Source organism: Pristiophorus japonicus, chromosome 12, assembly GCF_044704955.1.
Source record: "Pristiophorus japonicus isolate sPriJap1 chromosome 12, sPriJap1.hap1, whole genome shotgun sequence".
Taxonomy (NCBI): Eukaryota; Metazoa; Chordata; class Chondrichthyes; family Pristiophoridae; genus Pristiophorus; species Pristiophorus japonicus.
The window spans coordinates 123,837,328-123,863,116 of NC_091988.1; the positions used below are offsets into that span (position 1 = coordinate 123,837,328).

Sequence of the window (25,789 nt, forward strand, 5' to 3'; positions counted from 1 at the left end):
CTGTAACACTGATATACCACACACCCTTTATTGTCACACTGATATACCCTGCACCCCTCTCTGTAACACTCTGATATGCACCACATCACTCACTGTAACACACTGATATATCCCACACCCCTCACTGTAACACTCTGATATACCCCACTCCACTCACTGTAACACTGATATGCCCCACACCCCTTATTGTCACACTGATATAACCCACACCCCTCACTGTAACAATGATATACCACACACCCCTCAATGTTACACTCTGATAGACCCCACACACTCATTGTAACACTGATATACCCCACACCCCTCACTGTAACACTCTGATATACTCCACACCTCTCAATGTAACAATGATATCCTCCACACCCCTCACTGTAACACAGTGATATCCACCATACCCCTCACTGTAACACACTGATATACACCACACCCCTCTCTGTAACACTGATATACACCACAGCTCTCACTGTAACACTGATATACCCCACACCCCTCACTGTAACACACTGATATTCACCACATCCCTCACTGTAACACAGTGATATACCTCACAACCCTCACAGTAACACTCTGATATACCCCACACCCCTCACTGTAACATTGATATATAGTACACACGTCACTGTAACACTGATATACCTACACCCCTTATTGTCACACTGATATAACCCACACCCCTCACTGTAACACTGATATACCACACACCCCTCAATGTAACACTGATATACACCACACCCCTCACTGTAACACTGATATACCTCACGCCGCTCACTGTAACACACTGATAAACCCCACACCGCTCACTGTAACACACTGATATAACGCACACCCCTCACTGTAACATATACCCAGCACCCCTCACTGTCACACTGATATACCCCGACACCTGACTGTAACACTGATATACCCCAACACCTCACTGTAACACTGATATACCCCACATCCCTCACTGCAACACTGATATACCCCACATCCCTCACTGTAACACACTGATATATCCCACATCCCTCACTGTAACACTGATATACCCCACATCCCTCACTGTAACACACTGATATATCCCACACCCCTCACTGTAACACTCTGATATACCCCACACCACTCACTGTAACACAGATATACCCCACACCCCTTATTGTCACACTGATATACCCCACATCCCTCACTGTAACACTGATATACCCCACATCCCTCACTGTAACACACTGATATATCCCACACTCCTCACTGTAACACTGATACACCCCACAACCCTCATTGTTACACTGATATACTCAACACCCGTCACTGTAACACTGATATACCACACACCCGTTATTGTCACACTGATATAACCCACACCCCTCACTGTAACACTGATATACACCACACCTCTCACTGTAACACTGATATACAGCACAGCTCTCACTATAACACTGATATACCACACACCCCTCAATGTAACACTCTGATATACCCCACACCCCTCACTGTAAGACTAATATACACCACACCCCTCACTGTAACACTGATATACCTCACGCCCCTCACTGTAACACACTGATAAAGCCCACACCCCTCACTGTAACACACTGATATAACGCACACCCCTCACTGTAACACTGATATATCCCGCACCCCTCACTGTCACACTGATATACCCCACATCCCTCACTGTAACACTGATATACCCCACACCCCTCACTGTAACACTGATATACTCCACACCCCTTATTGTCACACTGATATAACCCACACCCCTCACTGTAACAGTGATATATCTCAAACCCCTCACTGTAACACTCTGATATACCCCACACCCCTCACTGTAACACTGATATACACTACACGACTCACTGTAAAACACTGATATACAACACACCCCTCTCTGTAACACAGTGATATACCCCACACCCCTCACTGTAACACTCTGATATACCACACACACACATTGTAACACTGATATACCCCACACCCCTCACTGTAACACTGATATACTCCACACCTCTCAATGTAACACTGATATACCCCACACCCCTCACTGTAACACAGTGATATCCACCACACCCCTCACTGTAACACACTGATATACCCCACACCCCTCACAGTAACACAGTGATATACCCCACACCCCTCATTGTAACACTGATATACCCCACACCCCTCACTTTAACACACTGATATACCCAACACCCCTCACTGTAACACTCTGATATACCCCACACCCCTCCATGTAATATTCTATATATCCCACACCCCTCACTGTAACACTGATATATACCACACCCGTCACTGTAACACTGATATACCCCACACCCCTTATTGTCACACTGATATAACTCACACCCCTCACTTTAACACTGATATACCACACACCCCTCACTGTAACACTCTGATATACCCCACATCCCTCACTGTAACAAACTGATATAATTCACACCCTCACTGTAACACTGATATACCCCGCACCACTCACTGTAACGCTGATATACACCACACCCCTCACTGTAACACTCTGATATACCCAACACCACTCACTGCAACACTGATATACCCCACACCCCTCACTCTAACACACTGAAATACACCACACCGCTCACTGTTACACTGAGAGAGCCAACACCCCTCACTGTAACACACTGATATATACAACACCCTTCACTGGAGCACTGATATACCCCACACCCCTTACGGTGACACAGTGATATACACCACACCCCTCACTGTAACACACAGATACACACCACACCTCTCACTGTAACACACTGATATACCCACACCCCTCACTGTAACACTGATATACCCCGCACCCCTCACTGTCACACTGATATACTCCGACACCTCACTGTAACACTGATATACCCCGACACCTCACTGTAACACTGATATACCCCACATCCCTCACTGTAACACTGATATACCCCACATCCCTCACTGTAACACTGATATACCCCACACCCCTTATTGTCACACTGATATAACCCACACCCCTCACTGTAACTCTAATATACCACACACCCCTCAATGTAACACTCTGATATACCCCACACTCCTCACTGTAACACTGATATACCCCACACCCCTCACTGTAAAACTGACATACCACACACCCCTCACTGCAACACACTGATATACACCACACCCCTCACTGTAACACAGTGATATACCTCACACCCCTCACTGTAACACTCTGATATACCCCACACCCCTCACTGTAACACTGATACACACCACACCCCTCACTGTAAAACACTGATATACAACACACCCCTCTGTAACACAGTGATATACCCCACACCCCTCACTGTAACACTCTGATATACCCCACACACTCATTGTAACACTGATATACCCCACACCCCTCAATGTAACACTGATATACCCCACACACTCATTGCAACACTGATATACCCCACACCCCTCACTGTAACACTGATATACTCCACACCTCTCAATGTAACACTGATATCCACCACACCCCTCACTGTAACACAGTGATATCCACCACACCCCTCACTGTAACACACTGATATACACCACACCCCTCACTGTAACACTGATATACTCCACACCTCTCAATGTAACACTGATATACCCCCCATCCCTCACAGTAACACAGTGATATACACCACACCCCTCACTGTAACACACAGATATACACCACACCTTTCACTGTAACATTGATATACACCACACCTCTCACTGTAACACTGATATACCCCACACCCCTCACTGTAACACACTGATATACACCACATCCCTCACTAACACAGTGATACACCTCACAACCCTCACTGTAACACTCTGATATACCCCACACCCCTCACTGTAACATTGATATACCCAACACCCCTCACTGTAACACTGATATATACCACACCCGTCACTGTAACACTGATATACCCTACGCACCTTATTGTTACATTGATATAACCCACACCCCTCACTGTAACACTGATATACCACACACTCCTCAATGTAACACTCTGATATACCCCACACCCCTCACTGTAACACTGATATACACCACACCCCTCACTGTAACACTGATATACCTCACACCCCTCACTGTAACACACTGATATACCACAGACACCTCACTGTAACACTCTGATATACCCCACATCCCTCACTGTAAAACACTGATATACCCCACACCACTCACTGTAGCACTGATATACACCACACCCCTCACTGTAACACTGATATACCTCACGCCACTCACTTTAACACACTGATATACCACAGACACCTCACTGTAACACTCTGATATAGCCCACATGCCTCACTGTAACACACTGATATACCCCACACCCCTCACTGTAACACTGATATACCCTGCACCCCTCACTGTAACACTGATATAACCCACACCCCTTATTGTCACACTGATATAACCCACACCCCTCACTGTAACACTGATATACCACACACCCCTCACTGTAACACTGATATACCTCACACCCCTCACTGTAACACACTGATATACCACAGACACCTCACTGTAACACTCTGATATACCCCACATCCCTCACTGTAAAACACTGATATACCCCACACCACTCACTGTAGCACTGATATACACCACACCCCTCACTGTAACACTGATATACCTCACGCCACTCACTTTAACACACTGATATACCACAGACACCTCACTGTAACACTCTGATATAGCCCACATGCCTCACTGTAACACACTGATATACCCCACACCCCTCACTGTAACACTGATATACCCTGCACCCCTCACTGTAACACTGATATAACCCACACCCCTTATTGTCCCACTGATATAACCCACACCCCTCACTGTAACACTGATATACCACATACCCCTCAATGTATCACACTGATATAACCCACACCCCTCACTGCAACACACTGATATACACCACACCCCTCACTGTAACACAGTGATATACAACACACCCCTCTCTGTAACACAGTGATATACCCCACACCCCTCACTGTAACACTCTGATATACCCCACACACTCATTGTAACAATGATATACCCCACACCCCTCACTGTAACACTGATAAACCCTGACACCTCACTGTAACACATTTATACCCCGACACCTCACTGTAACGCTGATATACCCCACACCCCTCACTGTAACACACTGATATATCCCACACCCCTCACTGTAACACTCTGATATACCCCGCACCCCTCACTGTAACACTGATAAACCCTGACACCTCACTGTAACACTGATATACCCCGACACCTCACTGTAACACTGATATACCCCACACCCCTCACTGTAACACACTGATATACCCAACACCCCTCACTGTAACACTGATATACGACGACACCTCACTGTCACACTGATATACCCCACACCCCTCACTGTAACACTCTGATATACCCTACACCCCTCACTGTAACACTCTGATATACCCCACACCCCTCGCTATAACACTCCGATATACCCCACACCCCTCACTGTAACACACTGATAGACCCCACACCCCTCACTGCAAAACACTGATATACACCACACCCCTCACTGTAACATTGATATATACCACACCCGTCACTGTAACACTGATATACCCCACACCCCTTATTGTCACACATATAAACCACACCCCTCACTGTAACACTGATATACCCCACACCCCTCACTGTAACACTCTGATATACCCGACACCACTCACTGCAACACTGATACACCCCACAACCCTCATTGTTACACTGATATACTCAACACCCGTCACTGTAACACTGATATACCACACACCCGTTATTGTCACACTGATATAACCCACACCCCTCACTGTAACACTGATATACCACACACCCCTCAATGTTACACTCAGATATACCCCACACCCCTCACTGTAACACACTGATATAACCCACACACCTCACTGTAACACTGATATACACCACACCTCTCACTGTAACACTGATATACAGCACAGCTCTCACTATAACACTGATATACCACACACCCCTCAATGTAACACTCTGATATACCCCACACCCCTCACTGTAAGACTGATATACACCACACCCCTCACTGTAACACTGATATACCTCACGCCCCTCACTGTAACACACTGATAAACCCCACACCCCTCACTGTAACACACTGATATAACGCACACCCCTCACTGTAACACTGATATATCCCGCACCCCTCACTGTCACACTGATATACCGCGACACCTGACTGTAACACTGATATACCCCGACACCTCACTGTAACACTGATATACCCCACATCCCTCACTGTAACACTGATATACCCCACACCCCTCACTGTAACACTGATATACTCCACACCCCTTATTGTCACACTGATATAACCCACACCCCTCACTGTAACAGTGATATAGCTCAAACCCCTCACTGTAACACTCTGATATACCCCACACCCCTCACTGTAACACTGATATACACTACACGACTCACTGTAAAACACTGATATACAACACACCCCTCTCTGTAACACAGTGATATACCGAACACCCCTCACTGTAACACTCTGATATACCACACACACACATTGTAACACTGATATACCCCACACCCCTCACTGTAACACTGATATACTCCACACCTCTCAATGTAACACTGATATACCCCACACCCCTCACTGTAACACAGTGATATCCACCACACCCCTCACTGTAACACACTGATATACCCCACACCCCTCACAGTAACACAGTGATATACCCCACACCCCTCATTGTAACACTGATATACCCCACACCCCTCACTTTAACACACTGATATACCCAACACCCCTCACTGTAACACTCTGATATACCCCACACCCCTCCATGTAATATTCTATATATCCCACACCCGTCACTGTAACACTGATATACCCCACACCCCTTATTGTCACACTGATATAACTCACACCCCTCACTTTAACACTGATATACCACACACCCCTCACTGTAACACTCTGATATACCCCACATCCCTCACTGTAACAAACTGATATAATTCACACCCTCACTGTAACACTGATATACCCCGCACCACTCACTGTAACGCTGATATACACCACACCCCTCACTGTAACACTCTGATATACCCAACACCACTCACTGCAACACTGATATACCCCACACCCCTCACTCTAACACACTGAAATACACCACACCCCTCACTGTTACACTGAGAGAGCCAACACCCCTCACTGTAACACACTGATATATACAACACCCTTCACTGGAGCACTGATATACCCCACACCCCTTACGGTGACACAGTGATATACACCACACCCCTCACTGTAACACACAGATACACACCACACCTCTCACTGTAACACTGATATACACCACAGCTCTCACTGTAACACTGATATACCCCACACCCCTTACTGTAACACACTGATATACCCCACATCCCTCACTGTAACACACTGATATACCCACACCCCTCACTGTAACACTGTTATACCCCGCACCCCTCACTGTCACACTGATATACTCCGACACCTCACTGTAACACTGATATACCCCGACACCTCACTGTAACACTGATATACCCCACATCCCTCACTGTAACACTGATATACCCCACATCCCTCACTGTAACACTGATATACCCCACACCCCTTATTGTCACACTGATATAACCCACACCCCTCACTGTAACTCTAATATACTACACACCCCTCAATGTAACACTCTGATATACCCCACACTCCTCACTGTAACACTGATATACCCCACACCCCTCACTGTAACACTGACATACCACACACTCCTCACTGCAACACACTGATATACACCACACCCCTCACTGTAACACACTGATATACACCACACCCCTCACTGTAACACAGTGATATACCTCACACCCCTCACTGTAACACTCTGATATACCCCACACCCCTCACTGTAACACTGATACACACCACACCCCTCACTGTAAAACACTGATATACAACACACCCCTCTGTAACACAGTGATATACCCCACACCCCTCACTGTAACACTCTGATATACCCCACACACTCATTGTAACACTGATATACCCCACACCCCTCAATGTAACACTGATATACCCCACACACTCATTGCAACACTGATATACCCCACACCCCTCACTGTAACACTGATATACTCCACACCTCTCAATGTAACACTGATATCCACCACACCCCTCACTGTAACACAGCGATATCCACCACACCCCTCACTGTAACACACTGATATACACCACACCCCTCACTGTAACACTGATATACTCCACACCTCTCAATGTAACACTGATATACCCCCCACCCCTCACAGTAACACAGTGATATACACCACACCCCTCACTGTAACACACAGATATACACCACACCTTTCACTGTAACATTGATATACACCACACCTCTCACTGTAACACTGATATACCCCACACCCCTCACTGTAACACACTGATATACACCACATCCCTCACTAACACAGTGATACACCTCACAACCCTCACTGTAACACTCTGATATACCCCACACCCCTCACTGTAACATTGATATACCCAACACCCCTCACTGTAACACTGATATATACCACACCCGTCACTGTAACACTGATATACCCTACGCACCTTATTGTTACACTGATATAACCCACACCCCTCACTGTAACACTGATATACCACACACTCCTCAATGTAACACTCTGATATACCCCACACCCCTCACTGTAACACTGATATACACCACACCCCTCACTGTAACACTGATATACCTCACACCCCTCACTGTAACACACTGATATACCACAGACACCTCACTGTAACACTCTGATATACCCCACATCCCTCACTGTAAAACACTGATATACCCCACACCACTCACAGTAGCACTGATATACACCACACCCCTCACTGTAACACTGATATACCTCACGCCACTCACTTTAACACACTGATATACCACAGACACCTCACTGTAACACTCTGATATAGCCCACATGCCTCACTGTAACACACTGATATACCCCACACCCCTCACTGTAACACTGATATACCCTGCACCCCTCACTGTAACACTGATATAACCCACACCCCTTATTGTCCCACTGATATAACCCACACCCCTCACTGTAACACTGATATACCACACACCCCTCAATGTATCACACTGATATAACCCACACCCATCACTGCAACACACTGATATACACCACACCCCTCACTGTAACACAGTGATATACAACACACGCCTCTCTGTAACACAGTGATATACCCCACACCCTTCACTGTAACACTCTGATATACCCCACACACTCATTGTAACAATGATATACCCCACACCCCTCACTGTAACACTGATAAACCCTGACACCTCACTGTAACACTGATATACCCCGACACCTCACTGTAACACACTGATATACCCAACACCCCTCACTGTAACACTGATATACGACGACACCTCACTGTCACACTGATATACCCCACACCCCTCACTGTAACACTCTGATATACCCCACACCCCTCGCTGCAACACTCCGATATACCCCACACCCCTCACTGTAACACACTGATAGACTCCACACCCCTCACTGCAAAACACTGATATACACCACACCCCTCACTGTAACACTGATATACCCCACACCCCTTATTGTCACACATATAAACCACACCCCTCACTGTAACACTGATATACCCCACACCCCTCACTGTAACACTGATATACACCACACCCCTCACTGTAGCACTGATAAACACCACACCCCTCACTGTAACACTGATATACCTCACGCCCCTCACTGTAACACACTGATATACCACAGACACCTCACTGTAACACACTGATATACCCAACACCCCTCACTGTAATGCTCTGATATACCCCATACCCCTCACTGTAACACTGATATGCCCATACCCCTCACTGTAACACACTGATATACCCCACACCCCTCACTATAACACACTGATATAACGCACACCCCTCACTGTAACACTGATATACCCTGCACCCCTCACTGTAACAACTCTGATATACCCCACATCCCTCACTGTAACACACTGATATACCCCGCACCCCTCACTGTCACACTGATATACCCCGACACCTCACTGTAACACTGATATACCCCGACACCTCACTGTAACACTGATATACCCCACATCCCGCACTGTAACACTGATATACCACACATCCCTCACTGTAACACACTGATATATCCCACACCCCTCACTGTAACACTGATATACCCCACACCCCTTATTGTCATACTGATATAACCCACACCCCTCACTGTATCACTGATATACCACACACCCCTCAATGTAACACTCTGATATACCCCACACCCCTCACTGTAACACTGATATACACCACACCCCTCACTGTAACACTGATATACACCACACCCCTCACTGTAACACTGATATACACCACACCCCTCACTGTAACACTGACATACCACACACCCCTTACTGCAACACACTGATATACACCGCACCCCTCACTGTAACACAGTGATATACCTCACACCCCTCACTGAAACTCTCTGATATACCCCACACCCCTCACTGTAACACCGATATACACCACACCCCTCACTGTAAAACACTGATATACAACACACTCCTCTCTGTAACACTCTGATATACCCCACACTCCTCACTGTAACACTGATATACCCCACACCCCTCACTGTAACACTCTGATATACCCCACACACTCATTGTAACACTGATATACCCCACACCCCTCACTGTAACACTGATATACTCCACACCCCTCACTGTAACACAGTGATATCCACCACACCCCTCATTGTAACACAGTGATATAGACAACACCCCTCACTGTAACACACAGATATACCCCACACCCCTCCATGTAATATTGATATATCCCACACCCCTCACTGTAACACACAGATATACCCCACACCCCTCCATGTAATATTGATATATCCCACACCCCTCACTATAACACTGATATACCCCACAACCCTTATTGTCACACTGATATAACCCACACCCCTCACTGTAACACTGATATACCACACACCCCTCACTGCAACACACTGATATACACCACATTCCTCACTGTAACAGTGATATCCCTCAAACCCCTCACTGTAACACTCTGATATACCTCACACCCCTCACTGTAACACTGATATAAACCACACCCCTCACTGTAAAACACTGATATCCAACACACCCCTCTCTGTAACACAGTGATATACCCCACACCCCTCACTGTAACACTCTGATATACCCCACACACTCATTGTAACACTGATATACCCCACACCCCTCACTGTAACACCGATATACTCCACACCTCTCAATGTAAGACTAATATACCCCACACCCCTCACTGTAACACAGTGATATCCACCACACCCCTCATTGTAACACACTGATATACACCACACCCCTCACTGTAACACTGATATACCCCACACCCCTCACGGTAACACAGTGATATACCCCACACCCCTCACTGTAACACTCTGATATACCCCACACCCCTCCATGTAATGTTCTATATATCCCACACCCCTCACTGTAACACTGATATATACCACACCCGTCACTGTAACACTGATATACCCCACACCCCTTATTGTCACACTGATATAACCCACACCCCTCACTTTAACACTGATATACCACACATTCCTCACTGTAACACTCGGATATACCCCACATCCCTCACTGTAACACACTGATATACCCCACACCTCTCACTGTAAAACTGATATACCCCGACACCTCACTGTAACACTGATATACCCCACATCCCTCACTGTAACACTGATATACCCCACATCCTTCACTGTAACACACGGATATATCCCACACCCCTCACTGTAACATTCTGATATACCCCACACCACTCACTGTAACACTGATATACCCCACATCCCTCACTGTAACACACTGATATAACCCACACCCCTCACTGTAACACTGATATACCCTGCACCCCTCACTGTAACACTCTGATATAACCCACACCCCTCACTGTAACACTGATATACCCTGCACCCCTCACTGTAACACTCTGATATACCCTACATCCCTCACTGTAACACACTGATATACCCCACATCCCTCACTGTAACACTGATATAACCCACACCCTTACTGTAACACTGATATACCCCACACCCCTCACTGTAACTCACTGATATACCCCACACCCCTCACTGTATCTCACTTATATACCCCACACCCCTCACTGTAACACTCTGATATACCCCACACCCCTCACTGTAACACACTGATATAACTCACACCCCTCACTGTATCATTGATATACCCCACATCCCTCACTGTGACACACTGATATAACCCACATCCCTCACTATGACACTGATATACCCCACATCCCTCACTGTAACACACTGATATACCCCACATCCCTCACTGTAACACTGATATACCCCACACCCCTCACTGTAACTCACTGATATACCAGATGAGGTGCTGGCACATTAATTCAAACTGACTTTGTTCTCTGCAGCCAGAAAATATCTTATGCGTGGAACGACACGGAAATCAGGTGAAGATCATCGACTTCGGACTTGCCCGGAGGTAAACACCGAGTGTGTGTGACACTGTGTGTGGGGTATACACACCGTGTGTGCCGTGTACACACTGTGTGTGGGGTGTACACACTGTGATACTGTGTGTGGGGTGTACACACTGTGATACTGTGTTTGGGGTGTAAACACTGTGTGACACTGTGTGTGGGTATACACACTGTGATACTGTGTGTGGTGTGTACACATTGTGTGTGTGTGTGTACACACTGTGTGATACTGTGTGTGGGTGTACATATTGTGTGATACTGTGTGTGGAATGTACACACTGTGTGACACTGTGTGCCGTGTATACACTGTGTGTGGGGTGTACATACTGTGTGACACTGTGTGTGGGGTGTACACGCTGTGTGTGGGGTGCACACACTGAGTGATTCTGTGTGTGGGGTGTACACGCTGTGTGACACTGTGTGTGGGGTGTACACGCTGTGTGTGGGGTGTACACACTGAGTGATTCTGTGTGTGGGGTGTACACGCTGTGACGCTGTGTGTGGGGTGTACACGCTATGTGTGGGGTGTCCACACTGAGTGATTCTGTGTGTGGGGTGTACACGCTGTGTGACACTGTGTGTGGGGTGTACATGCTGTGTGTGGGGTGTACACACTGAGTGATTCTGTGTGTGGGGTGTACACGCTGTGTGTGGGGTGTACACACTGAGTGATTGTGTGTGTGGGGTGTACACGCTGTGTGACACTGTGTGTGGGATGTACATGCTGTGTGTGGGGTGTACACACTGAGTGATTCTGTGTGTGGGGTGTACACACTGTGTGACACTGTGTGTGGGGTGTACATGCTGTGTGTGGGGTGTACACACTGAGTGATTGTGTGTGTGGGGTGTACACACTGTGTGACACTGTGTGTGGGGTGTACATGCTGTGTGTGGGGTGTACACACTGAGTGATTCTGTGTGTGGGGTGTACACACTGTGTGACTCTCTCTCTCGCTGCCTCTGTCTGTCCGATACCCCGTTGTTCCCCCGCCCCACCAACACCCGGCATTCTCTGCAGTATTACCTGCCCTACCCTTTGCATTGTTTTCCCAGCAGGGCCCCAGTGGGTGTTACAGACCGGCAGCACCGGCTGGTGGTGGCTGGGAGCGTGGTGTTATTGCAGACTCCTGGGACCGTCATTCCTCTCAAAACCAACAGCACCAAAAACACACCATTCCCCCGGCACTGCGCATGGGATCCTACAAGTTGCTGGTGTGTTTTTCTGCAGCTCAGTGCGGCTGGCTGTGTGTGAGGTTTTGGCAATGACTGCCACAACCAGTGTCTGCCATGACCAGTGACTGCTCCCACCAGTGACTGCCACCACCAGTGACTGCCACCACCAGTGTCTGCCACCACCAGTGTCTGCCATTACCAGTGACTGCCACCACCAGTGTCTGCCACCAGTGTCTGCTCCCACCAGTGACTGCTACCACCAATGTCTGCTCCAACCAGTGTCTGCTCCCACCAATGTCTGCTCCCACCAGTGTCTGCTCCCACCAGTGTCTGCCACCAGTGTCTGCTCCCACCAGTGACTGCTCCCACCAGTGACTGCTACCACCAGTGTCTGCTCCCACCAATGTCTGCTCCAACCAGTGTCTGCTACCACCAATGTCTGCTCCCACCAGTGTCTGCTCCCACCAGTGTCTGCTCCCACCAGTGTCTGCTCCCATCAGTGTCTGCTCCCACCAGTGTCTGCTCCCACCAGTGACTGCTACCACCAATGTCTGCTCCCACCAGTGTCTGCTCCCACCAGTGTCTGCTCCCACCAGTGTCTGCTCCCACCAGTGACTGCTACCACCAGTGTCTGCTCCCACCAGTGTCTGCCACCACCAGTGTCTGCCACCACCAGTGACTGCTACCACCAGTGACTGCTACCACCAGTGTCTGCTCCCACCAATGTCTGCTCCAACCAGTGTCTGCTACCACCAATGTCTGCTCCCACCAATGTCTGCTCCCACCAGTGTCTGCTCCCACCAGTGTCTGCTCCCACCAGTGTCTGCTCCCACCAGTGTCTGCTCCCACCAGTGTCTGCTCCCACCAGTGTCTGCTCCCATCAGTGTCTGCTCCCACCAGTGTCTGCTCCCACCAGTGACTGCTACCACCAATGTCTGCTCCCACCAGTGTCTGCTCCCACCAGTGTCTGCTCCCACCAGTGTCTGCTCCCACCAGTGACTGCTACCACCAGTGTCTGCTCCCACCAGTGTCTGCCACCACCAGTGTCTGCCACCACCAGTGACTGCTACCACCAGTGACTGCTACCACCAGTGTCTGCTCCCACCAGTGTCTGCTCCCACCAGTGTCTGCTCCCACCAGTGTCTGCTCCCACCAGTGTCTGCTCCCACCAGTGTCTGCTCCCACCAGTGTCTGCTCCCACCAGTGTCTGCTCCCACCAGTGTCTGCTCCCACCAGTGTCTGCTCCCACCAGTGTCTGCTCCCACCAGTGTGTGCTCCCACCAGTGTCTGCCACCACCAGTGTCTGCTCCCACCAGTGTCTGCTCCCACCAGTGTCTGCTCCCACCAGTGTCTGCTCCCACCAGTGTCTGCTCCCACCAGTGTCTGCCACCACCAATGTCTGCTCCCACCAGTGTCTGCTCCCACCAGTGTCTGCCACCACCAGTGTCTGCTCCCACCAGTGTCTGCCACCACCAGTGTCTGCTCCCGCTGGTCCCACCAGTGTCTGCTCCCACCAGTGTCTGCCACCACCAGTGTCTGCTCCCGCTGGTCCCACCAGTGTCTGCTCCCGCTGGTCCCACCAGTGTCTGCCCCCGCTGGTCCCACCAGTGTCTGCTCCCACCAGTGTCTGCTCCCACCAGTGTCTGCCACCACCAGTGTCTGCTCCCACCAGAGTCTGCCCCCACCAGTGTCTGCCACCACCAGTGTCTGCCACCACCAGTGTCTGCCACCACCAGTGTCTGCCACCACCAGTGTCTGCCACCACCAGTGTCTGCTCCCACCAGTGTCTGCTCCCACCAGTGTCTGCTCCCACCAGTGTCTGCCACCACCAGTGTCTGCTCCCACCAGTGTCTGCCCCCACCAGTGTCTGCTCCCACCAGTGTCTGCCACCACCAGTGTCTGCCACCACCAGTGTCTGCCACCACCAGTGTCAGCTCCCACCAGTGTCTGCCACCACCAGTGACTGCTACCACCAGTGTCTGCTCCCACCAGTGTCTGCTCCCACCAGTGTCTGCTCCCACCAGTGTCTGCTCCCACCAGTGACTGCTCCCACCAGTGTCTGCCACCACCAGTGTCTGCTCCCACCAGTGTCTGCTCCCACCAGTGTCTGCTCCCACCAGTGTCTGCTCCCACCAGTGTCTGCTCCCACCAGTGTCTGCTCCCACCAGTGTCTGCTCCCACCAGTGTCTGCTCCCACCAGTGTCTGCTCCCACCAGTGACTGCTCCCACCAGTGTCTGCCACCACCAGTGTCTGCTCCCACCAGTGTCTGCTCCCGCTGGTCCCACCAGTGACTGCTACCACCAGTGTCAGCTCCCACCAGTGTCTGCCACCACCAGTGTCTGCTCCCGCTGGTCCCACCAGTGTCTGCTCCCACCAGTGTCTGCTCCCACCAGTGTCTGCTCCCACCAGTGACTGCTCCCACCAGTGACTGCTCCCACCAGTGACTGCTCCCACCAGTGTCTGCTCCCACCAGTGTCTGCTCCCACCAGTGTCTGCTCCCACCAGTGTCTGCTCCCACCAGTGTCTGCTCCCACCAGTGTCTGCTCCCACCAGTGTCTGCTCCCACCAGTGACTGCTCCCACCAGTGTCTGCCACCACCAGTGTCTGCTCCCACCAGTGTCTGCTCCCGCTGCTCCCACCAGTGTCTGCTCCCACCAGTGTCTGCTCCCACCAGTGTCTGCTCCCACTAGTGTCAGCTCCCACCAGTGTCTGCTCCCACCAGTGTCTGCTCCCACCAGTGTCTGCCACCACCAGTGACTGCTCCCACCAGTGTCTGCTCCCACCAGTGTCTGCTCCCGCTGCTCCCACCAGTGTCTGCTCCCACCAGTGTCTGCTCCCACCAGTGTCTGCTCCCACCAGTGTCTGCCACCACCAGTGTCTGCTCCCACCAGTGTCTGCTCCCACCAGTGACTGCCACCTTTCTGATTGTGGGTGGAGCCCTGCAGTTCTACAAGTGCTCATGCTGTGGCGACACCGTGCTGTGTATTCACACCTCGAGCCTCAGCTTTCCCCAGCGGGTCCCGATGATCCCCATCGCACATTTAGGACGTGGTGTCACTGACAGGGTCGGCATTCATGGCCTGTTGCTGGGTGGATTTTATGCAACTTGTTGGGCCAGTCTGCGGGCCACCGCTTTGGTGTGGGTCTGCAGTCACGTATCGGTCTGGCAGTGTAAGGACGGCTGATTTCCTTCCCCAGAGGACATCAATGATACAAAAGCTAAATACTGCGCATGCTGAAATAACAACAGAAATGCTGGAACACCCCGGCAGGTTAGGCAGCATCGGTGGAGAGAGAAAGTTTCAGCTTGGTGACCTTTCGTCAGAACTAGAAAAGTGTATAGGCAGGGAAAGGGGGAAGGGAAGGGAAGGGATGGAGTGAAAGGCAGAATGCTCTTCCTCCACTTCGGGCGGTCTTGGGCCAGGGATTCCCAGGTGCCGGTGGGGAGGTTGCACTTTATCAAAGAGGCTTTGAGGGTGTCCTTGAAACATTTATCTGATGATGATGATGAAAGGCAGGAGAGATTAAATGACAAACGGTATGATAGTACAAAGCAGAGAGATGTAAATGGGACAAGTAAAGAAACAAAAGATGGATCAAGAGGTGTAAATGGGAATGGCAGAATCATAAACAGCTGCCACGTGAATAAATAGGGGCAGGGGTCCTGGTCTGAAATTGTTGAACTCGATGTTGAGTCCAGAAGGTTGTAAAGTGCTTACTCGAAAGATGAGGTGCTGTTCCTCGAGCTTATATTAAGCTTCGTTGGAACAGTGCAAAAGACAGAGGACAGAGAGGTTAGAGTGGGAGTGGAGTGGGGAATTAAAAAGTGACAGGCAACCTGAAACTCGGAGTCACACTTACGGACTGAACGGAGGTGTTCCGCAAAATGGTCACCCAATCTGCGTTTGGTCTCCCCAATGTAGAGGAGACAGAATTGTGAGCAGCGAATACGGTATACTAGATTGCAAGAAATACAAGTAAAGTGCTGGTTCACCTGGAGGGAGTATTTGGGGCCCTGGACAGTGGGATGGGCAGATGTTGCATCTCCTGTACTTGCACGGGAAGGTGCCGTGGGAGGGGGAGGGGATGATTGAGGAGTGAACCAGGGTGTCGTGGAGGGAGCGGTCCTTTCAGAATACTGAAATGAAATGTGGTGGGATCATGCTGGAGGTGGCGGAGGATGATCCACTGAATGTGGAGGCTGGTGGGGTGAAAGGTGAGGACAAGGGGAACCCTATCGTGGCTCTGGGAGGGAGGGGAAGGGGAGAGAGCAGAAGTGTGGGGAATGGAACGGACACAGTTGAGGGCCATGTTAACCAGTTAGTGCCATGGTGGGATTTGAACCCACAATCTCTGCATTATTGGCCCAGTCATAGAACCAGTGCACTACCGATCTTATAATTACAACTCCCTTTCTCTGTCCTTTGATGAAAAGGTAAGATTTGCATTTATATAGCACCTTTCCCCACCACAGGATATCCAAAAGTACTCGACAGCAAAAAGTACTCGACTGCCCCTCCGACAGTGCAGCAGTCCCTCAGTACTGCCCCTCCGACAGTGCAGTACTCCCTCAGTACTACCCCTCTGACAGTGCGGCGCTCACTCACTACTGCTCCTCCGACAGTGCGGCGCTCCCTCAGTACTGCCCCTCCGACAGTGCAGCAGTCCCTCAGTACTGCTCCTCCGACAGTGCGGTGCTCCCTCAGTACTGCCCCTCCGACAGTGCGGCACTCCCTCAGTACTGCCCCTCCGACAGTGCACCGCTCCCTCAGTACTGCCCCTCCGACATTGCGGTACTCCATCAGTACTGCCCCTCCGACAGTGCAGCACTCCCTCAGTACTGGAGTCTATTATAAAAGATGTGATAACAGCACACTTGGATGATATCAACGAGATTAAACAAAGTCAACATGGATTTATGAGAGGAAAATCATGTTTAACAAACCTACTGGAGTTTTTGAGGATGTAACTGATAGAATAGATAAGGGAGAACCAGTGGATGTAGTGTATTTGGATTTTCAGAAGGCCTTTGATAAACTCCCACATAAGAGATTAGTGTGCAAATTAAAGCACATAGGATTGGGGTAATGTATTGGCATGGATTGAAAATTGGTTAACTGACAGGAAACAGAGAGTACGAATAAACGGGTCTTTTTTGGGGCGATGGGCAGTGACTAGTGGGGTACCACAGGGATCAGTGCCTAGGCCCCAGCTATTCACAATATATATAAATGATTTGGATGAGGGAACCAAATGTAATATTTCCAAGTTTGCTGATGACACAAAACTAGGTGGGATTGTGAGTTGTGAGGAGGATGCAAAGATGCTTCAAGGCGATTTAGATCGGTTGAGTGAGTTGGCAAACACATGGCAGATGCAGTATAATGTGGATAAATGTGAAGTTATCCACTTTGGTAGGAAATACATAAAGACAAAGTATTATTTAAATGGTGATGGCTTGGGAAGTGTCAATGTACAAAGGGACCTTTGTGTCCTTGTACACCAATCATTGAAAGCAAACATGCAGGTGCAGCAAGCAGTTAGGAAGGCAAATGGTATGTTGGCCTTCATTGCAAGAGGGTTTGAGTACTGGAGCAAGGGTGTCTCACTACAGTTATACAGGGCCTTGGTGAGACCACACCTGGAGTATTGTGTGCAGTTTTGGTCTCCTTCCCTAAGAATGGATATACTTTCCATCGAGGGAGTGCAGCGAAGGTTCACCAGACTGATTCCTGGGATGGCAGGACTGTCGTATGAGGAGAGATTGGGTTGACTAGGCCTGTATTCACTAGAGTTTAGAAGAATGAGAGGGGATCTCATTGAAACGTATAAAATTCTGACGGGGTTGGATAGACTGGATGTGGGGTGGATGTTTCCCCCAGGCTGGGAAGTCTAGAACAAGGGGTCATAGTCTCAGGATACGGGGTAGGAAATTTAGGACCGAGATGAGGAGAAATGTTTTCACTCAGAGGGTGGTGAACCTGTGGAATTCTCTACCACAGAAGGCTGTGGAGGCCAAGTCACTGAATATATTTAAGAGGGAGAAAGATCGATTTCTAGACACAAAAGGCATCAAGGGGTATGGGGAGAAAGCGGGAATATGATGTTGAGATAGAGAATCAGCCATGATCATATTGAAAGGTAGTGCAGACTCGAAGGGCCAAATGGCCTATTACTGTTCCTATTTTCTATGTTTCCATGTTTCTATGTACTGCCCCTCCGACAGTGCGGCACTCCCTCAGTACTGCCCCTCCGACAGTGCGGCACTCCCTCAGTACTGCCCCTCCGACAGTGCAGCGCTTCCTTAGTACTGCCCCTCCGACAATGCGGCACTCCCTCAGTACTGCCCCTCCGACAGTGTGGTGCTCCCTCAGTACTGCCCCTCCGACAGTGCAGCACTCCCTCAGTACTGCCCCTCCGACAGTGCGGCGCTCACTCAGTACTGCCCCTCCGACAATGCGGCACTCCCTCAGTACTGCCCCTCCGACAGTGCGGCGCTCCCTCAGTACTGCCCCTCCGACAGTGCGGCGCTCCCTCAGTACTGCCCCTCCGACAGTGCAGCACTCCCTCAGTACTGCCCCTCCGACAGTGCAAGTACTGCCCTGGAGTGTCAGCCTGGATTATGAGCTCAAGTCTCTGGAGTGGGATTTAGTCCAGGACCTTCTGCCTCAGAGGAGAGAGAGAGAGCGAGTGCTGCCCACTAAGCCACAGCTTATGGGTTGGAAGTTTCACTGTATATTGCCTCCTCTTGCTGTACAATCCTGCTCTCGCTCACTTGCCTCCGTCACCTTTGTTTACGGGCTGACTGACTGAGGCAGCGGGGAGAGTGTGGACAGGGGAGTGTGTGGGCGGGGGAGTGTGTGAACACGGGAGTGTGTGGCCGGGGGAGTGTGTGGCCGGGGGAGTGTGTGGCCGGGGGAGTGTGTGGCCGGGGGAGTGTGTGGCCGGGGGAGTGTGTGGCCGGGGGAGTGTGTGGACGGGGGAGTGTGTGGACGGGGGAGTGTGTGGACGGGGGAGTGTGTGGACGGGGGAGTGTGTGGACGGGGGAGTGTGTGGACGGGGGAGTGTGTGGACGGGGGAGTGTGTGGACGGGGGAGTGTGGTCACGGGGGAGTGTGGTCACGGGAGTGTGTGGACGGGGGAGTGTGTGGACGGGGGAGTGTGTGGACGGGGGAGTGTGTGGACGGGGGAGTGTGTGGACGGGGGAGTGTGTGGACGGGGGAGTGTGTGGACGGGGGAGTGTGTGGACGGGGGAGTGTGTGGACGGGGGAGTGTGTGGACGGGGGAGTGTGTGGACGGGGGAGTGTGTGGACGGGGGAGTGTGTGGACGGGGGAGTGTGTGGACGGGGGAGTGTGTGGACGGGGGAGTGTGTGGACGGGGGAGTGTGTGGACGGGGGAGTGTGTGGACGGGGGAGTGTGTGGACGGGGGAGTGTGGCCGGGGGAGTGTGTGGCCGGGGGAGTGTGTGGCCGGGGGAGTGTGTGGCCGGGGGAGTGTGTGGCCGGGGGAGTGTGTGGCCGGGGGAGTGTGTGGCCGGGGGAGTGTGTGGCCGGGGGAGTGTGTGGCCGGGGGAGTGTGTGGCCGGGGGAGTGTGTGGCCGGGGGAGTGTGTGGCCGGGGGAGTGTGTGGCCGGGGGAGTGTGTGGCCGGGGGAGTGTGTGGCCGGGGGAGTGTGTGGCCGGGGGAGTGTGTGGCCGGGGGAGTGTGTGGCCGGGGGAGTGTGTGGCCGGGGGAGTGTGTGGCCGGGGGAGTGTGTGGCCGGGGGAGTGTGTGGCCGGGGGAGTGTGTGGCCGGGGGAGTGTGTGGCCGGGGGAGTGTGTGGCCGGGGGAGTGTGTGGCCGGGGGAGTGTGTGGCCGGGGGAGTGTGTGGCCGGGGGAGTGTGTGGCCGGGGGAGTGTGTGGCCGGGGGAGTGTGTGGCCGGGGGAGTGTGTGGCCGGGGGAGTGTGTGGCCGGGGGAGTGTGTGGCCGGGGGAGTGTGTGGCCGGGGGAGTGTGTGGCCGGGGGAGTGTGTGGCCGGGGGAGTGTGTGGCCGGGGGAGTGTGTGGCCGGGGGAGTGTGTGGCCGGGGGAGTGTGTGGCCGGGGGAGTGTGTGGCCGGGGGAGTGTGTGGCCGGGGGAGTGTGTGGCCGGGGGAGTGTGTGGCCGGGGGAGTGTGTGGCCGGGGGAGTGTGTGGCCGGGGGAGTGTGTGGCCGGGGGAGTGTGTGGCCGGGGGAGTGTGTGGCCGGGGGAGTGTGTGGCCGGGGGAGTGTGTGGCCGGGGGAGTGTGTGGCCGGGGGAGTGTGTGGCCGGGGGAGTGTGTGGCCGGGGGAGTGTGTGGCCGGGGGAGTGTGTGGCCGGGGGAGTGTGTGGCCGGGGGAGTGTGTGGCCGGGGGAGTGTGTGGCCGGGGGAGTGTGTGGCCGGGGGAGTGTGTGGCCGGGGGAGTGTGTGGGCGGGGGAGTGTGTGGGCGGGGGAGTGTGTGGCCGGGGGAGTGTGTGGCCGGGGGAGTGTGTGGCCGGGGGAGTGTGTGGCCGGGGGAGAGCGTGGCCGGGGGAGTGCGTGGCCGGGGGAGTGCGTGGCCGGGGGAGTGCGTGGCCAGGGGAGTGTGTGGGCGGGGAGTGTGGACACGGGAGTGTGGGGGTGGGGAGTGTGGACACGGGAGTGTGGGGGCGGGGAGTGTGGACACGGGAGTGTGGGGGCGGGGGAGTGTGTGGGCAGGCAGTGAGGAGATGGGCACTTTCCCTTGCCGTGTGATTCCTCCCTCAGGTACAAACCCAGGGAGAAGCTGCGCGTGTCCTTCGGAACCCCCGAGTTCCTGGCTCCCGAGATCGTCAACTTTGAAGACGTGTCGTTTCCCACGGATATGTGGAGCCTGGGGGTGGTCACCTACATGCTGTAAGTCAGACTCTGCACCCACATTGCACGGGGCGGGGCGGGGCGGAGTGGAACATGGCGGGGTGAGGCCAGGCTCTGGATCGGGGCCCTCTCCATCCCATGCAAGGTCCCCGCACCAATCCTAGAGGCTTGACACGTCTCACTGGCTGAATACACAGGGTTGAATGGAACCATGGGGTCCCAGGCAGTGGGGTTTCGGGCAGTGGGGTTTCGGGCAGTGAGGTCTCGGGCAGTGGGTCTCGGGCAGTGGGTCTCGGGCAGTGGGTCTCGGGCAGTGGGGTCTCGGGCAGTGGGGTTTCGGGCAGTGGGGTCTCGGGCAGTGGGTCTCGGGCAGTGGGTCTCGGGTAGTGGGGTCTCGGGCAGTGGGTCTCGGGCAGTGGGGTCTCGGGCAGTGGGGTCTCGGGCAGTGGGGTCTCGGGCAGTGGGTCTCTCACACACACACACTCTCTCTCTCACACTCTCTCTCACACTCTCTCTCACACTCTCTCACACTCACACACACACACTCTCTCACATACTCTCACACTCTCTCTCTCACACTCTCTCTCTCACACTCTCTCTCACACACTCTCTCTCACACTCTCTCTCACACTCAGACACACACACTCTCTCTCACACTCTCTCTCACACTCTCTCACATACTCTCTCACATACTCTCACACACTCTCTCACACACTCTCACACTCTCACACTCTCTCACACACTCTCTCAAACTCTCTGTCAAACTCTCTCTCAAACTCTCTCACACTCTATCTCTTCACACTCTCTCACACACTCTCTCACACACTCTCTCACACACTCTCTCACACACTCTCTCACACACTCTCTCACACACTCTCTCAAACTCTCTCTCAAACTCTCTCACACTCTCTCTCTCACACTCTCTCTCACACTCTCTCTCACACACTCTCTCACACTCACACACACACACTCTCTCAAACACTCTCGCACACTCTCACACACTCTCTCTCAAACTCTCACACTCTCACACATACTCTCACACACTCTCACACACTCTCTCACACACTCTCTCACACACTCTCTCACACACTCTCTCACACACTCTCTCACTCTCTCTCACTCTCTCTCACTCTCTCTCACACACTCTCTCACACACTCTCTCACACACTCTCTCACACACTCTCTCACACACTCTCACACACACTCTCTCAAACTCTCTGTCAAACTCTCTCACACTCTATCTCTCACACTCTCTCACACTCTCTCTCACACTCTCTCTCACACACTCTCTCACACTCACACACACTCTCTCACACACTCTCTCACACACTCTCTCACACACTCTCTCAAACTCTCTCTCAAACTCTCTCACACTCTCTCTCTCACACTCTCTCTCACACACTCTCTCACACTCACACACACACACTCTCTCAAACACTCTCGCACACTCTCTCACACACTCTCTCTCAAACTCTCACACTCTCACACATACTCTCACACACTCTCACACACTCTCTCACACACTCTCTCACACACTCTCTCACACTCTCTCACACTCTCTCTCACACACTCTCTCACACACTCTCTCACACACTCTCACACACACTCTCTCAAACTCTCTGTCAAACTCTCTCACACTCTATCTCTCACACTCTCTCACACTCTCTCTCACACACTCTCTCACACACTCTCTCAAACTCTCTCTCAAACTCTCTCACACTCTCTCTCTCACACTCTCTCTCACACACTCTCTCACACTCACACACACACACTCTCTCAAACACTCTCTCAAACACTCTCGCACACTCTCTCACACACTCTCTCTCAAACTCTCACACTCTCACACATACTCTCACACACTCTCACACACTCTCTCACACACTCTCTCACACACTCTCTCACACACTCTCTCACACACTCTCTCACACACTCTCTCACACACTCTCTCACACACTCTCTCACACACTCTCTCACACACTCTCACACACACTCTCACACACACTCTCTCAAACTCTGTCAAACTCTCTCACACTCTATCTCTCACACTCTCTCTCACTCTCTCTCACACTCTCTCTCACACACTCTCTCACACTCACACACACTCTCTCACACACTCTCTCACACACTCTCTCACACACTCTCTCAAACTCTCTCTCAAACTCTCTCACACTCTCTCTCTCACACTCTCTCTCACACACTCTCTCACACTCACACACACACTCTCTCAAACACTCTCGCACACTCTCTCACACACTCTCTCTCAAACTCTCACACTCTCACACATACTCTCACACACTCTCACACACTCTCTCACACACTCTCTCACACACTCTCTCACACTCTCTCACACACTCTCTCACACACTCTCTCACACTCTCACACACACTCTCTCAAACTCTCTGTCAAACTCTCTCACACTCTATCTCTCACACTCTCTCACACTCTCTCTCACACTCTCTCTCACACTCTCTCTCACACTCTCTCTCACACTCTCTCTCACACTCTCTCTCACACTCTCTCTCACACACTCTCTCACACTCACACACACACACTCTCTCACACACTCTCTCACACACTCTCTCACACACTCTCTCACACACTCTCTCACACACTCTCTCACACACTCTCTCACACACTCTCTCACACACTCTCACACACTCTCTCACACACTCTCTCAAACTCTCTCTCAAACTCTCTCACACTCTATCTCTCACACTCTCTCACACTCTCTCTCACACTCTCTCTCACACTCTCTCTCACACACTCTCTCACACTCACACACACACACTCTCTCACACACTCTCACACACTCTCACACACACTCTCTCACACACTCTCTCAAACTCTCTCTCAAACTCTCTCACACTCTATCTCTCACACTCTCTCACACTCTCTCTCACACTCTCTCTCACACTCTCTCTCACACACTCTCTCACACTCACACACACACACTCTCTCACACACTCTCACACACTCTCACACACACTCTCACACACTCTCTCACACACTCTCTCAAACTCTCTCTCACACTCTATCTCTTCACACTCTCTCACACTCTCTCTCACACTCTCTCTCTCACACTCTCTCACACTCTCTCAAACTCTCTCAAACTCTCTCAAACTCTCTCAAACTCTCTCAAACTCTCTCACACTCTCTCACACTCTCACACTCACACACACACACTCTCTCACATACTCTCACACACTCTCTCAAACTCTCCCTCACACTCTCTCTCACACACTCTCTCACACTCACAC

The 25,789-nt window shown here is 51.6% G+C and overlaps 1 protein-coding gene across 1 annotated transcript in view; it reads left to right on the forward strand.

Annotated features, from left to right (window-relative positions):
- The window catches only part of LOC139277448 (myosin light chain kinase family member 4-like), a 176,667-nt gene that overhangs the window by 133,172 nt on the left and 17,706 nt on the right, over positions 1 to 25,789 (forward strand). Inside the window, exons 7-8 of the mRNA XM_070895919.1 lie at positions 12,457 to 12,527; positions 22,443 to 22,571. Coding sequence (XP_070752020.1) covers positions 12,457 to 12,527; positions 22,443 to 22,571 — 200 coding nt within the window. The remainder of the gene's footprint in view (positions 1 to 12,456; positions 12,528 to 22,442; positions 22,572 to 25,789) is intronic.